Source organism: Pararge aegeria, chromosome 12 (genome assembly GCF_905163445.1).
Source record: "Pararge aegeria chromosome 12, ilParAegt1.1, whole genome shotgun sequence".
Classification (NCBI taxonomy): domain Eukaryota; kingdom Metazoa; phylum Arthropoda; class Insecta; order Lepidoptera; family Nymphalidae; genus Pararge; species Pararge aegeria.
This window is the reverse complement of record NC_053191.1, coordinates 8473756-8486983: the sequence shown is the minus strand read 5'-3', so window position 1 is coordinate 8486983 and position 13228 is coordinate 8473756. Positions and strand designations below refer to the sequence as shown.

The 13228-nt window shown below is 35.0% G+C and overlaps 2 protein-coding genes across 2 annotated transcripts in view; one reads left to right on the top strand and one right to left on the bottom strand.

The window, feature by feature from the left end:
- LOC120628077 (flotillin-2) overlaps window positions 1-13228 on the top strand; it is a 295888-nt gene that overhangs the window by 204146 nt on the left and 78514 nt on the right. The gene's annotated exons all lie outside the window — the stretch shown is intronic.
- On the bottom strand, window positions 2695-6662 carry LOC120628440 (glucose dehydrogenase [FAD, quinone]). The gene is given in 3 exon segments (XM_039896816.1): window positions 2695-4058; window positions 5103-5353; window positions 6319-6662. Coding segments are annotated over 3 exon segments (1959 nt in total).

The following is a 13228-nucleotide window of genomic DNA, read 5'->3' as shown; positions in this document are numbered from 1 at the left end:
CTAGACGTAAGAACCCCACTGACACACTTATCGACATCATTTCTAAGGAAGTGACCCCTAGCATCACGCCGCTTTTGGAATAGACCTGCCGATGAACTTGCAGATTCTATTGTTATAATGTAGGGCGCGGTTCATTACACGATGTTTAAATGTTAAAAAGTATATATTATTTTGTTGTTCCGTGTTATTAGAGATGTATGTATAATGAAACGGAAACATAATACGAGTACTATAGTCACGCTTTCGTTATAAAGTACTTAATATGCTTTAAAATTGGTAATACACAAAATCTCCTTCAACGACTAATATAGATAATACTTCAAATGTTTCTGTGGAATACATTTAAGCCTGTAGTAAACAAAATTTGAATCGGGTAGGTAAGTATTGCTATGCTCTTTCTTCTTTTCAAGGATTTTTCATAATATTTGCTGTTCGTTCGTCTTTCCTGCAAATACTTTCATGCAATTCTTGCCAAATTGAAACAGGAGCAAATAGACAATAAATCCTCTCAAATAATGATGATATCATTAAAGACGGCTCAAATCAGCGGCTATTCAAAGTTGTTACTTTAGGCTATTGCCTCAAACAAATTTCACGTTGAAATAAAAAACTAACTCATTTTTGATCGATTAAATACTTAGTGACACATCCTAAAAACAGCAGATATTTTCTTGAGAGTCTTATTTATTTATTTATACTTTTTATTTGTACACCACATCAAGTTCAGAAAAAAAAAGAAGAAAAAATACTTCTATTATGTAGAAGGATACAAAAGGCGGTCTTAATGCTAGGTAGCGATCTCTGCCAGGCAACCCTAGTATTAGGAAAACTAAAAATAAAAACGAAAAGGTGGGCTTATTAGGTTCACTTCATTTTCTGTTTGTGTAATAAAATATGAAGTGCAAATAAACGCTAAAGTTTGCAATAAATCGATGGGCCGACCGATTTATTGATCACTGTTCCGACAGTAGCGAGTCCTGCCATTAGATGCACTATAAGTGTGAAGCCATAAGTCGTTTCGCCATCACTGATGATGATGATTTATCATCTAAGCCTGTCTTGATGCCCCATTGCTAAGCTTATCACATTTAAATGATAACTATCTTTAAAGCCCGCCAATCCACAAGAGCAGCATGACCAACATCTTTACGTGTTCTACGAGGCACAGGAAAGAACATCGTCAGTTTCCTGACGTCGTTTTTCGTTAACGTTTCTTTTTCTTCATTAAAAATTATTTTTAGAAAATATCATGCACTGCTGATTGCAAACAAATTTCTTTAATTATATCTTGCAGAAAATATTTAAATTTATTATTATTATATATACGTTATTATTTCTTTAAATTGGTTTTTTATTGGTACTATGTTGTCATAGATCGGGCCTGCTATGGTAAGAGACTACGGTCTTCGCTACTACGCCAAACAATTTAGTGTCCCGCTACGATGTCATGTGGTAACCGTATCTCGTATCTCACGACAGTATTGTGACAGGCGTAAATCTTGCGGTCTTTGCTGTCAACGTTATTGTTTATTGTATGCAAAAGTGACCTTAGACAGCAAAGATCGCGAAATTTACGCCTGACGGAAGCCTGCTAATAATGAGATACGTAATAACCCTGTGGATTAGGGATTGGTGTTGGGTTTTATATCAGCCATCATAGCTCTATACAATAATATTTAAAGAAAAATAGTAAAAGTATGTACAGAAGTCGCCATCTTGTGTGCGTAGTCGAAGTCCAATAAGCTCTTTGCCCAAACGTTAACGGACTAGTGTACGGACTAAAACACAGATGGCGCTGATATAGGTAACTAAATTTAAATCAGGGTAATCTAATACTATTAAGAAGTATATCTATAGAGACCATTAAATTAGTATATCTTTAAACAACCTCAATAAAGGAGAAGGTTCCATTTATATTATTTTTTTGTCTAGTGTCAAATTTAAATAAATAATTTGTGAAATAGCTTTTACCACGCGTTTAAAAAGATGGCGTTAATATATAAACGGAAAGGAGGATATAAACAGAACGTGAAATACGGTTTAAGCTCATTAACTTATATATTTGTGTCATGGTACTCTACCTGAATAGGTATAATTATTTAAATCGCAATTCGTTTAATTGAAATGACATTCTTACGTGTTAAAACCTTTTAATTTTTAAGTTAAAAGGTTTTTAACACGTAAAACACTGTTCACCTAAAACATAAATAAATAATATGCAATAAAACGATCTTGGAGGTCACCATTGAGTCTTTATATTTTAACTATTCTAATTTATACATTTTTACATTAAGACTATACCTAATAGTATGTACTTGTCAGTTGGAAACGCCCTGTTAAAGTTATACTAAAAAGATTATTTAATTTATGTACAATATTTTAAGACATTGCGTTTACAAAAATTATACCCTATCTATCATTCTCACCAATACAATAACTCAATTTCTAACTTTTCATAATATATCCCATTTAACAATTACGGCACTTAACTTAAATTATGTATGTTTGTATTATACTGTTCAGTTCGGGTTACAACTAATAAAAAATAACGACTAGAAATATTACAGGTATCAATGATTGATGATATATTAGTATATGAGCAAAATCACAATTCATATTGAATTGACTTTTAATAAATTTACAGAATTCTATGGCCATATTGAAACTATTATTACCTAAAATATCTCTTTATCATTAACTGTCAACCTAACATTTAGCATTCATTGTTTTAGAAAAAAGCCGTTCTAATTTGGAACATTTCAAAGATCTACGGCTTCGCTTGTTTGTCTTTGGTATCCATGTATCCTTTATTAAATCACTTCCCTTTTCTGCAATCATAATAACTGGAGCATTAATATTACCGTTTGTTACTGCCGGCATAATACTGGCGTCTATTACACGTAGTCCTTCAATTCCGTACACTCTCAGTTCAGAGTCCACTACTGCCATAGGATCACTAGATGGCCCCATCTTTGCAGTACACGATAGATGGTATATGGTCATAGTATATTGTCTGATGTAACAATCCCAGTATTCGTCCGTGTACAGAGGCAAATGTTTGCAATTTGGAATAGGTTTGTTATTAAATCTTGCACCTAAACGTTTCATAGCCTTAGTTTCCGCTACTGCTAAGGCTGCTTTTACACCTTCCCTCAAGACACCAACGTCATCGGGGTGTGTTAGGTAGTTATGGATCATAATTGGATATTCCAAAGGATTTTTTGACCTTAATTTAATAAAGCCGCGGCTTTTTGGCCTGAGCATCATAGGGAAAATACCAAAAACGTCTTTATTAGAAATATGACCGAACATTTCCTCGTAAAATTCATCTGTCAAACTATGCGCCTTTTTAACTTGAGTACCTCCGTCTGAAGGTACTGAAGCTGAAGTCATCATGAACTCTATATCAGGCCAGTCTTCTGTTGCGTTGGCATATTTCGTATTTATGAATGCTACTACCTCTAACCCAATACTAGAAGTTAATGGACCATCTTCTGTTACAGCATAGCGCAAAGCTGAATTAATATTGACAAGTCTGTTCATGACTAAGCTTATGGGATAATCAACTTGGAAGACGATTCCACCGACAGCAATGTGATCTTGCAAATTTCTCCCAACGCCAGGAGAGTCGTAGATTACATTAATCCCTACTTCTTTTAAGTGACTTGCTGGGCCTACTCCCGAAAGCATAAGCAAATGCGGTGATGCAATCGCACCCGCGGCTAATATGACCTCGCGTTTTGCATAAATAACTTGTTTTTCAGTATCTCTAATAAATTCAACACCATATGCTCTTTTTTTCTCTGGATCAATCAGAACTTTAGTCACATGAGAAAAAAGAGAAATGTGCAGGTTTTGCCGCAATCGAACAGGCCTAAGGAAGGCCTTTGCTGCGGAACATCTGGTTCCTCTTCGCATTGTGAATTGGTACCAGGCATAGCCTGTTTGTTGTAATCCATTCACATCAATTATATCGTAACCCATTTCTTCACCGGCTTGTAAAAATGCTGCCCCAATTGGTGTATTGTATGGAGCATCTTGCACAGTCAAATATCCACCTGCAATATTTAAATAAAAATATAAAGCTGTAATGGATTTATTATATATATTTTAACACACTATAGTCGTAAAAATGTAACAGGCCCGTTTTGACACTTGTCATCGCGACGTAACTAGTTATGGAACCATAAGACTCTGTACTCGATACTCACGATAAATCAATTCAAGTTTGTATCAGTACTTGATTGATATTATTATGTATTGTAAAGTGTTCGTTCGTTCAAAGTATTCCTTTAACTTCACAACCAATACGCGTCCACTTTTCAACATGTTGAAACAGAGTTAGTACTATATAACAACAAACACAAAAATCGAGTCAAATCACTATGTTTAAATTAATGTCCAAAATAGAAGAGCCATAGTTAACGTAATAGTAAACAATATATATCAAACTTAAACGAGCGCACAGTCAACTTTACAAGATGAGGAACGAAAAACTGCGCAGTGCGCGCGGGGACGCTTCAGTCATGTGCCGCTTGGTCAGATACATCATCTCAGACTCATTATTTAGAACCCATTTTGAGAACCAAGCTCATTCTTTGCAGTAAAGATAACTACACAATATTTAATTTCGAAATTCAGTAAAAAAATGGTTACAGCTCTATTATAAAAAAAAAAAGACTGAGAACGTAACTGTTTTTGGAACGTTTCGCAACAATTATAAATTGCATGATACTATGAAGTAAGCGCAAAAAGAATACTCGCGATATATTCTTTCATATTATTTAACGTCCCAAAAAAATTTACGTATTTTTTAAAACACTGTATGTAATTGATTTTAATTTTTTTGTTTCTTTCATTTTTGTTCCAAGTTACATTCTATGGTCTTGCACAAATGTCAAAACGGGCCTATTACATTTTTCCGACTATAGTCGTATGTAAGTTAAAGTTTGTAAGTGTAAATATAATTATTTATAGGAAGCCCATAGATGGTATATTCCAAGTGTCTTCTAAACATATATTGCGATATTTATACCGTACATTTAGCTATATAGTTTTTAATTTGTGTGAGTTTAATTTTGAATGAATTTATTTTTACGTACCGACTGAGTGGTGTTTTGTGTCCTTTGCTAAGTAAGGATTTCTTTGATCTTCAGATTTCTTGAAGTATGGTAAGACATCCGCGTAACCCCAACCAGGGTTGCCAAGTGACTCCCATTGGTCGAAGTCTCGTTTGTTTCCTCTTATGTAAAGCATTGTGTTGAGAACAGATGATCCACCGAGCACCTTTCCTTTGGTCCAACTACAACGTTTATCTATCATTGCTTGGCAGGCGGAGTCTTGAGATTCAGTCCTGGAAATTCAGTTATAAAAGTAATAATTTTGTGTCCACACAAACATTGATATTATAAATGCGAAAGGTTTGTTTATTTGTCATTACTTTACGCCATTTTTTTTTGGCGTGGTAGAAAACCTTTATTGCTACCTCCGACCCTTGGGTAGGAAGGAGGTTATGGGGGACCCCCCTCTAAAGGAGGTATACCCAAACTAAAAATCACCACGGCATGTCCCCCTTGTTGGCTTTGTTAGTCGCCCGGGGAACCCGTTGTATACCTCCCAAACCATTACTTTACGCCCTAACTAAATGTTCTTTATTTTTGGCTTAGAGTTAGTTGAAAGGACGGGGAGTAACATAGGCTTTTCATCTTAGAAAAACAAAACTAACCACGGTATTTGTGAAAAACCGTAATAAACGTGGATCAAGAACGTGAGCAACAACTAGTATTAGTATAATATCAAACGATGCACATCGCACACACATTGCTGGACTTATATGTCTATTATACCACACACGGCCTTTGTCTACTTATGTCCTAAGACTCTGAGTGGCTCGGTATTACATCGTCTGTCTACCCCGTCGTGCGGAGTCGCAACTCCAGTACCGCTCCGTTATCAAGATTAATAAATACGTAGGGTGACTTAAATCTTTTAATTTATTCTTAAACTTAATTTTTGTTACCATAAAGAATTTAAAAACAATTAGCTAACTAATATTGTGCTTCTAAAGATGGGATTTTAACTTACTGAATCTCCTACAAGTATTTCCTGTTATGTAATCGTTTGTTTTACGATTTTCACTTAAAAACAACTAGACTGATTAACCTTTGTTAGTTCGGAATAAAAAAACAGTTTCGTTATATAAAGAAATGGGAAATTCAAGAATCGTCGGCAGTACGTAAATCAGGAGTGTCTTTAAATAAATTTCATTGGAAATGGATTATAAATATTAAAGTTTTGTACATATTTTAAGATCCTTACCGATACTTCCAATCCAGTTTGCTTTTGTGCAGATACAAAGACAATAAAGGTACATCGCTTATATCGGTTTCGTGTCCTCCCGCTTCCAACAATAGGACATTCCATCCCTCGATTTCTGACAGTCTGTTAGCCAAAACCGAACCAGCGGAACCTCCTCCAACGATTACGAAATCGTATTCTTCCCGGAGATACTTTTGGTTGAACGGCCTATTCTCTGGATCCAGCAGATCGTAGTTGAAATAAGCCATGACTGCCAGCATGAAGGGGATGAAAGTCAGCTTGCTTATCCCACCTACTGTAAGCGCTGCTTTTGCAGCTGCCGAAACTGTCGTTAATATCCCCATTTTGCATAGTTCTGAAATGAAAGAAAACAATTTATTTTATTTATTTGTCGTCATTTTCGTTACTCCCAAGTCCCAATGTTAGTTGTAAAATCTTTGACCGCTTTGTCTGCCTTTCTGTGTGTCTGTGGAATTTTAACGCTCTAACAGATGTTTTTTGTTATAAATTTATGTAAATAAATAAATAAATATACTGCGACAATACACAAATCGCTATCCCAATACCCAAAGTAAGCTTGTGTTATGAGTACTAAGATAGTTGATGAATATAATACACATATACAACATTATAATACACAAATACTTCTAGTATACAGATAAACACCCAGACACTGAAAAATATTCATGTTTATGAAACAAAAATTTTCCAGTTGTAAGAATCGAACCCTTGGCCTGCAAGGAATCACAAAGCAGGGGTCGCTGCCCACTGCGCCAAAACTGTGTCCATATACTTATAACTATAACTATCTTACTAACTAACTTATAATAAAACTGTAACAAGTCGCAAGTTTTGTACATTGAAAATATTTAATAAAATCATTTTTTGGAGGGCATTCTATAATCGATACTATGTCTGTATGTCTGTCTGTATCATGGCGGCATCACTCTGAAACTACTGTATGAATTGAAATATAAACTACAACAACTCGACTATACAAGATATGGGTCTGAGTTTAGACATACGCTGATTACAATCTAAATATCATCAAGATTTTTTTCGCAAAAACAAGTCGGGAGTAAAGTGGCCACTTAATTGTGTCAGCTTTAATTGAGGCAAACATGTTTTTGCGCTATTACACGATATGAAATGCTTTTCGGAAAGAAACTCGAGGATATGTAAAGGCCACATATCCTAAGAACACGGCTGATAAAACAAGGGTATCGCTGTATATTTTATTTCATTTTAAATTATAAGTAGGTACCTATTTATATTTTTTTAAGTAAAACTTCTTTAGGCGCGTCTAGGGAGTAACTCATATCTTTTTTCTGACGGAAGTAACGCTTACGTCAGACGTCTGTGTAGTTTCCGCTATTTAAAAATAATAATTTGGATTGGTTGTAAGTATATGTCACATAGTCTACGCTTCATGACTCATACGCCAGCTAGTGGCAAATATCATAAGCTGCAGAAGGGAAAATAGGGGTTTAAAGTTAATTTGAATTTCAGTAATTTTTTTAATGTACTCTCATGCATAGGAGCCAAATAAGGGATGAAAATTTGTATGAATGTCCTTTTTTTCAAGTTAAGCCCCAGGGATTCAAAGGTGATGAAAGTTTGTAGAAAATTGGTGTTTAGGTACCACTGAGATTTGATATTTTTATTTTTAATTTGATGGCCTAATTCTTGATATATGCTACAGGTTATTTTATTTCCATCACGCTTCTACTCTTAGGCATACCTATAGTCGAGCAACGGGCGGATGATTCAACGCGGTGGGTCGTAGAATGAAACTTTATTTGGGACAAATTTAAATACCAAAAGTTGTAGGTACGTCGACGAAGTCTCGAGGTACTAAAAGTCCATACAAAATATTGGTCTTGGCAAAACAAGTTACATAGCTTCAACGCGACCGTTTGAAGGCTTAATTAAACCAAGCCTCCATTGAACTTATCTACCTTGAGTTACTTTCACTGTTTTATTTTTTTCTAGCTTTAGCCACGCTTTACTATGGCTCAGCCTAATATAACTTCCCTCGCTCGTGGCAACTTAGGAAAAGAAAGTGTATAAATACTTATATATAGGAACTAGCTGTGCTTTGCCTTTATCACCCGCGTAAACTAAGGGACGCAGCATGCAGCATATTGCTTTAAAATCTGCCTCAGATACCATATAGACAGTAAATATAGCGATGCAACATCTTTAAACATATTTCAATAAATGCCTGAGGAAATAATATATTTATTCTCGGATATTGGATAGAAGCTATTACTTTTTGGAATTCCATGATATATTATTAAAATTAAGCTTAATTTGCTATATACCGCGAAAAACAGGAGAATCTGTATGGTGTAGTTTAAAATTTCTTCAATCTTTATACTCCACGCCAAATAGAACTTTGGGAATGTACTTCTCTACGCACGTTATTGTGTCAACGTCTCTTGAGTTGCTCCGGTGTCGGAACGGAAGAGTGGATATCGGAACGTCAAGATTCGTATGCGGAACGTCAACCAAGACAATTTCTATTTTATTATTCTTATTATTCAGTTCTAGTGGATAAGCTCTACAATATATGCCGCGACACTTTATTTATTCAGTATCATTAGGATTTAACTGAAGTGTTGTCTGCAGAGTTTGAGTTGTATCCTCTATTTTCAAATATTCATCCGCTCAATACGAAATTTTAACCTTTCCAGTGGTAACGGAATTATTAAAATTGGTTTACATTTGACAAAGTTAAACCTTTCCAGTGGAAACGGAATTATTAAAATTGGTTAACATTTGACGAAGTTATGGTGTTAAACCGCCAAAAACTTTGGCCCGTTCTCCCTAGGGAACTGTGCAGAGTTTTGGGAAAAAAAATATCTTATGTCCTACCTCATAGAATCAAATAAACTCACGCCGAATTTGGTTTGAATCCATTAAGTAGGTTTTACAAAAAGCGCGGCCAAGACATAGACAAATGGAAAAATATGCAAGTAATTACTTTACAATCGATTTTACTGTGCAGTATCAATATATCTTCAACCTACAGAATCGGACTTGTTAGAGTGGCGATGTAGCGTTGTAGTAATACTGATTTTTGAATTTTTTAAGCGTATGTGGACATAGATCGGGTAGCAATTAAAATTGAATTAGAAAAATATGAAATTTATGATCCGTGTAAATCCACCAAATGCAATTCCAGAAGCCACAATGTCTCGCCGAACCGCAAGTTATGAAATACGAAAGAAATTGTGTGGATTTTAATTATTGTATTTCGTTAATTGCATTGCACAAACCATCAACTCTTGATATAAAAGAACCATACCTAGTTTATTTTGAATTGCCGTCTGATTGATTTTACACTTTCAACATCCGTCATAAATTGATGAATATGTGATGATAAGTTTTAGATGAAATACGCTGAAGAGGTATGGCCCTGACATATCCGCTTATTGGAGTCGTTGCGCCATCGTATTAAAACATTATGACAGCCTTTTCACTAAAGCTGAGATATGATAGGTTAAATATTTAAAAATCCCCCGTATAACAATACATTATTCTACTAGTGAAGCCCTTTTATTTAAAAACCATATTGAGGATTTGTGAAAATAAAAGGTAATTCGCCATTATGTGCCGTTGGCGATTTTGAACCGATTTACATCAAACATAGCTAAGAACACACACGACTAATTCACATAAAAAAAACAAAATCAAGATGGGTTCATCCATTCGGGGATAGGGGTTAGAAAGGGTATATAAGTTCCTAATTGAAAAAGTCAACGAATTTGATCACGAAATCTTTTCCTTAATTAGTGGCTTACTACAGTTTCTACTGCTCCGACTTGTACACTGCCACGTTGGTCCAGTGGTTAGTATGTTCAATTACGGATCACGAGTTCCTGCGTTCCATTCTCGGCCATTGCCAAAAATTAGAAATCGATTTATTATTAATATTAGGTTAGATTAGTTAGATAATAAATTGGCGGTGTTCACCCGCGTGCTTCGAAGATAGTTATGTATATCTATAGTTTTGTAGCCTAGCGTTGACTTCACTCACTACCTGACTATATCATACAGCTCTGGTGGAAAGGCACCCTTATGCTAATAAATATCTTTTTATTTGCACCTGTCTGAAAGTGCACTCTTGCATTAAAGTCACCCATAAAATCATTCAATCCCCATTCCAGATTAGAAAATCTTATAAAAACTACAATTGGGTGACCAAATAATTACAAAACGTAGTAATCGCGCTAAGCGTATAGCATAACAGCTAAGCGATAATCAAGAACCATACGGATTTTATAGAAATTTAAAATCTATTATTCGGCTATAGTAGTAGTAACTCTCAAAATGGCAAACCAAACTGTCAATCTTACCTATCCTAGTTTGACGGCCGAGTGGCGCCGTGGGCAGCGACTCAGCTTTCTGAGTCCAAGGCCGTGGGTTCGATTCCCACAACTGGAGAGTGTTTGTGTGATGAACATGAATGTTTTTCAGTGTCTTGGTGTTTATCTGTATATCATAAGGATTTACGTGTATTATATTCATAAAAAAATATTTATCAACAATCACAGTACCCATAACACAAGCTACGCTTACTTTGGGGCTAGATGGCGATGTGTGTATTGTCGTAGTATATTTATTTATTTATCACCCCTCCATTTGCATCGGAGGTCAAAAGCATTTTCTTGTGTATACATAATTAGATAACTTACGTATTAAATTTTTTAATATCAATATAATAAGTAACAATATACATAATTTTTATCGATAAAAACTATGTAAGGACAAAACAAGTTCTTTAAAGTGGGTGACACTCAATAAAAACAAAATTGCCACATGAATTACAATAACTACCTGCTAGTTGTGCTAGTTAAAAAAATTTGTTGCTATGATATCAAGATTACGCTCGTTAAGTTGACTGCAAAGGAAGGCATCAAACCGATATATAAGTAAATAATTAATCTAGATTTGTATTTTGTTAGGATCTACATTTTCAATCGTCAAATTTATCAAATGCTTCGTTAGTTTAATGGTTCTTGTTAGCAATGACCTAGCTTTTTACACTATAATGGAGTTATGCATGAAAAATGATGCATTAAGTAAGATAATACCCTGAACTGAGTGTATGCGATGCGGTAAGGCGATGAACTATGATTAATATACGATTTCTTCAAACCTTTTGATTAGACTCGTATATTACGTATTCTTTGTCCAAATTTTTTTTCAATATGAACTTGATTCTGTCTGCTTTAGACGCACACTGTACACTTCAATTTGGCGAAGTATATTGAGAACATTTGGCAATTTTTTTAAACTTATTCAAATGCATAAAACTACATCCGCAAAACCTATATTATTATTATGTATTTCTGCATTTTGTCCCATTAATTTCACTTGTATCAAATCATGTGGGAATAAGGTTGCTCTCAAGTCAATTATATGATACAATAGCTGCGTTACAACATCTATCGGTTCACCAGCAAATGCGTAGGTTAATTATTATGCTGAGTATTCAAAAATGTGGTTCAAACATGTTATGTTGTTTGATTATTATTAAATTTATTTAGTTCTTTACAGGTATTAAAAGATATTATTTCAATCATGTAATCAATAATGAAGCGGTGATAGCCCAGTGGGTAGGAGCTTGACTTCACTTTCTGGGGGCCGAGTTCGAATCACAGCCTCTGCCTCTAACTTTTCTAAGTTATGTGCGTTTTAAGTAATTAAAATATTACTTGCTTCAACGATAAAAGGATGAAGGATAAAATCGTGAGGAAACCTGCATCCCTGTGAGTTCTACGTAATGTTCTCAAAGGTGTGGTGAGTCCATCAATCCGCACTGGGCCAGCATGGTGGACTACGGCCTGAACCCCTTCTCATTGTGGAAGAAGACCCGTGCCCTGTAGTGGGCCGGTAAAGGGGTGGAAAATATGATGATGATATGAATCAATATTTGGGAGTATGGAGATACGGGCTTTCCTATTTTTAGAGTCAGGTTTCCAAAGAATTATTGTACTGAGTCCACTAATCCGCACGTGGCCAGCGTGGACTTAACTTCTTCTCATTGTGGGAGGATACCCGTACTCTGTAGTGGACCGGTAATGGGTTGATATGATGACGATTTCCTTGTTAGAATTTTCTTGTTTATTTATTTAAAAAAAAAATACTATAGATGAAGGGATTATTTATGTTTAGTCAAATTCGGACATCTAAAATTAGGTTTGACAAACTGTATAAAAACTTATACAGTTTGTCAAACCTAATTAATAAAAACTTTGAAAGTTTTCTATGTAAACCGGAATGTCACGGAAACTTATAATTAACGTGGCTGTAGCCGCAAATCCTAGTCCACATTTATGTAACTATATTTTAGGTGAATAAGGGGCAGTTATTGTGAAGTTACACATACAAAGGTAGGACCGATATCGACGATTTATTTTTAACTTCAATAAGTTAATATAACTTCTTGTTGGATGTAATTAAAATATTCGGAAATAGATTAAGTACGGAGTTCTTCGACGATCAGCAGCAAAGGCATCTCGCAATGAGTGCAATAGTTGCAACAGTAAACACCTTCTATTATTACTATACATAACACACGGAAGTCTGTTTCGTCTTACTTTTATCCTATCACTAGCGGTCTCGAAAGACGTTGTCCTGGCCGGAAAAGCTGTGCCAAATTAAATATGATATTATAATCAAATTTTGAATCATACCGACAGCGGCGCTACATAGCAGGCCCAGTGGGGCTACAGGTACTTTTTATCATGTGAAATTAATAAAACTACCTACCTATATATAACTACTAATCACCTACCGTTATAAAATGAACTTTACGATCTCCGTATCGTTTATATACAACGTGTACGGTGTAACCAAATTAATTGAAATGTTAAATAAATATTTGAATTGGCAGTTTTTG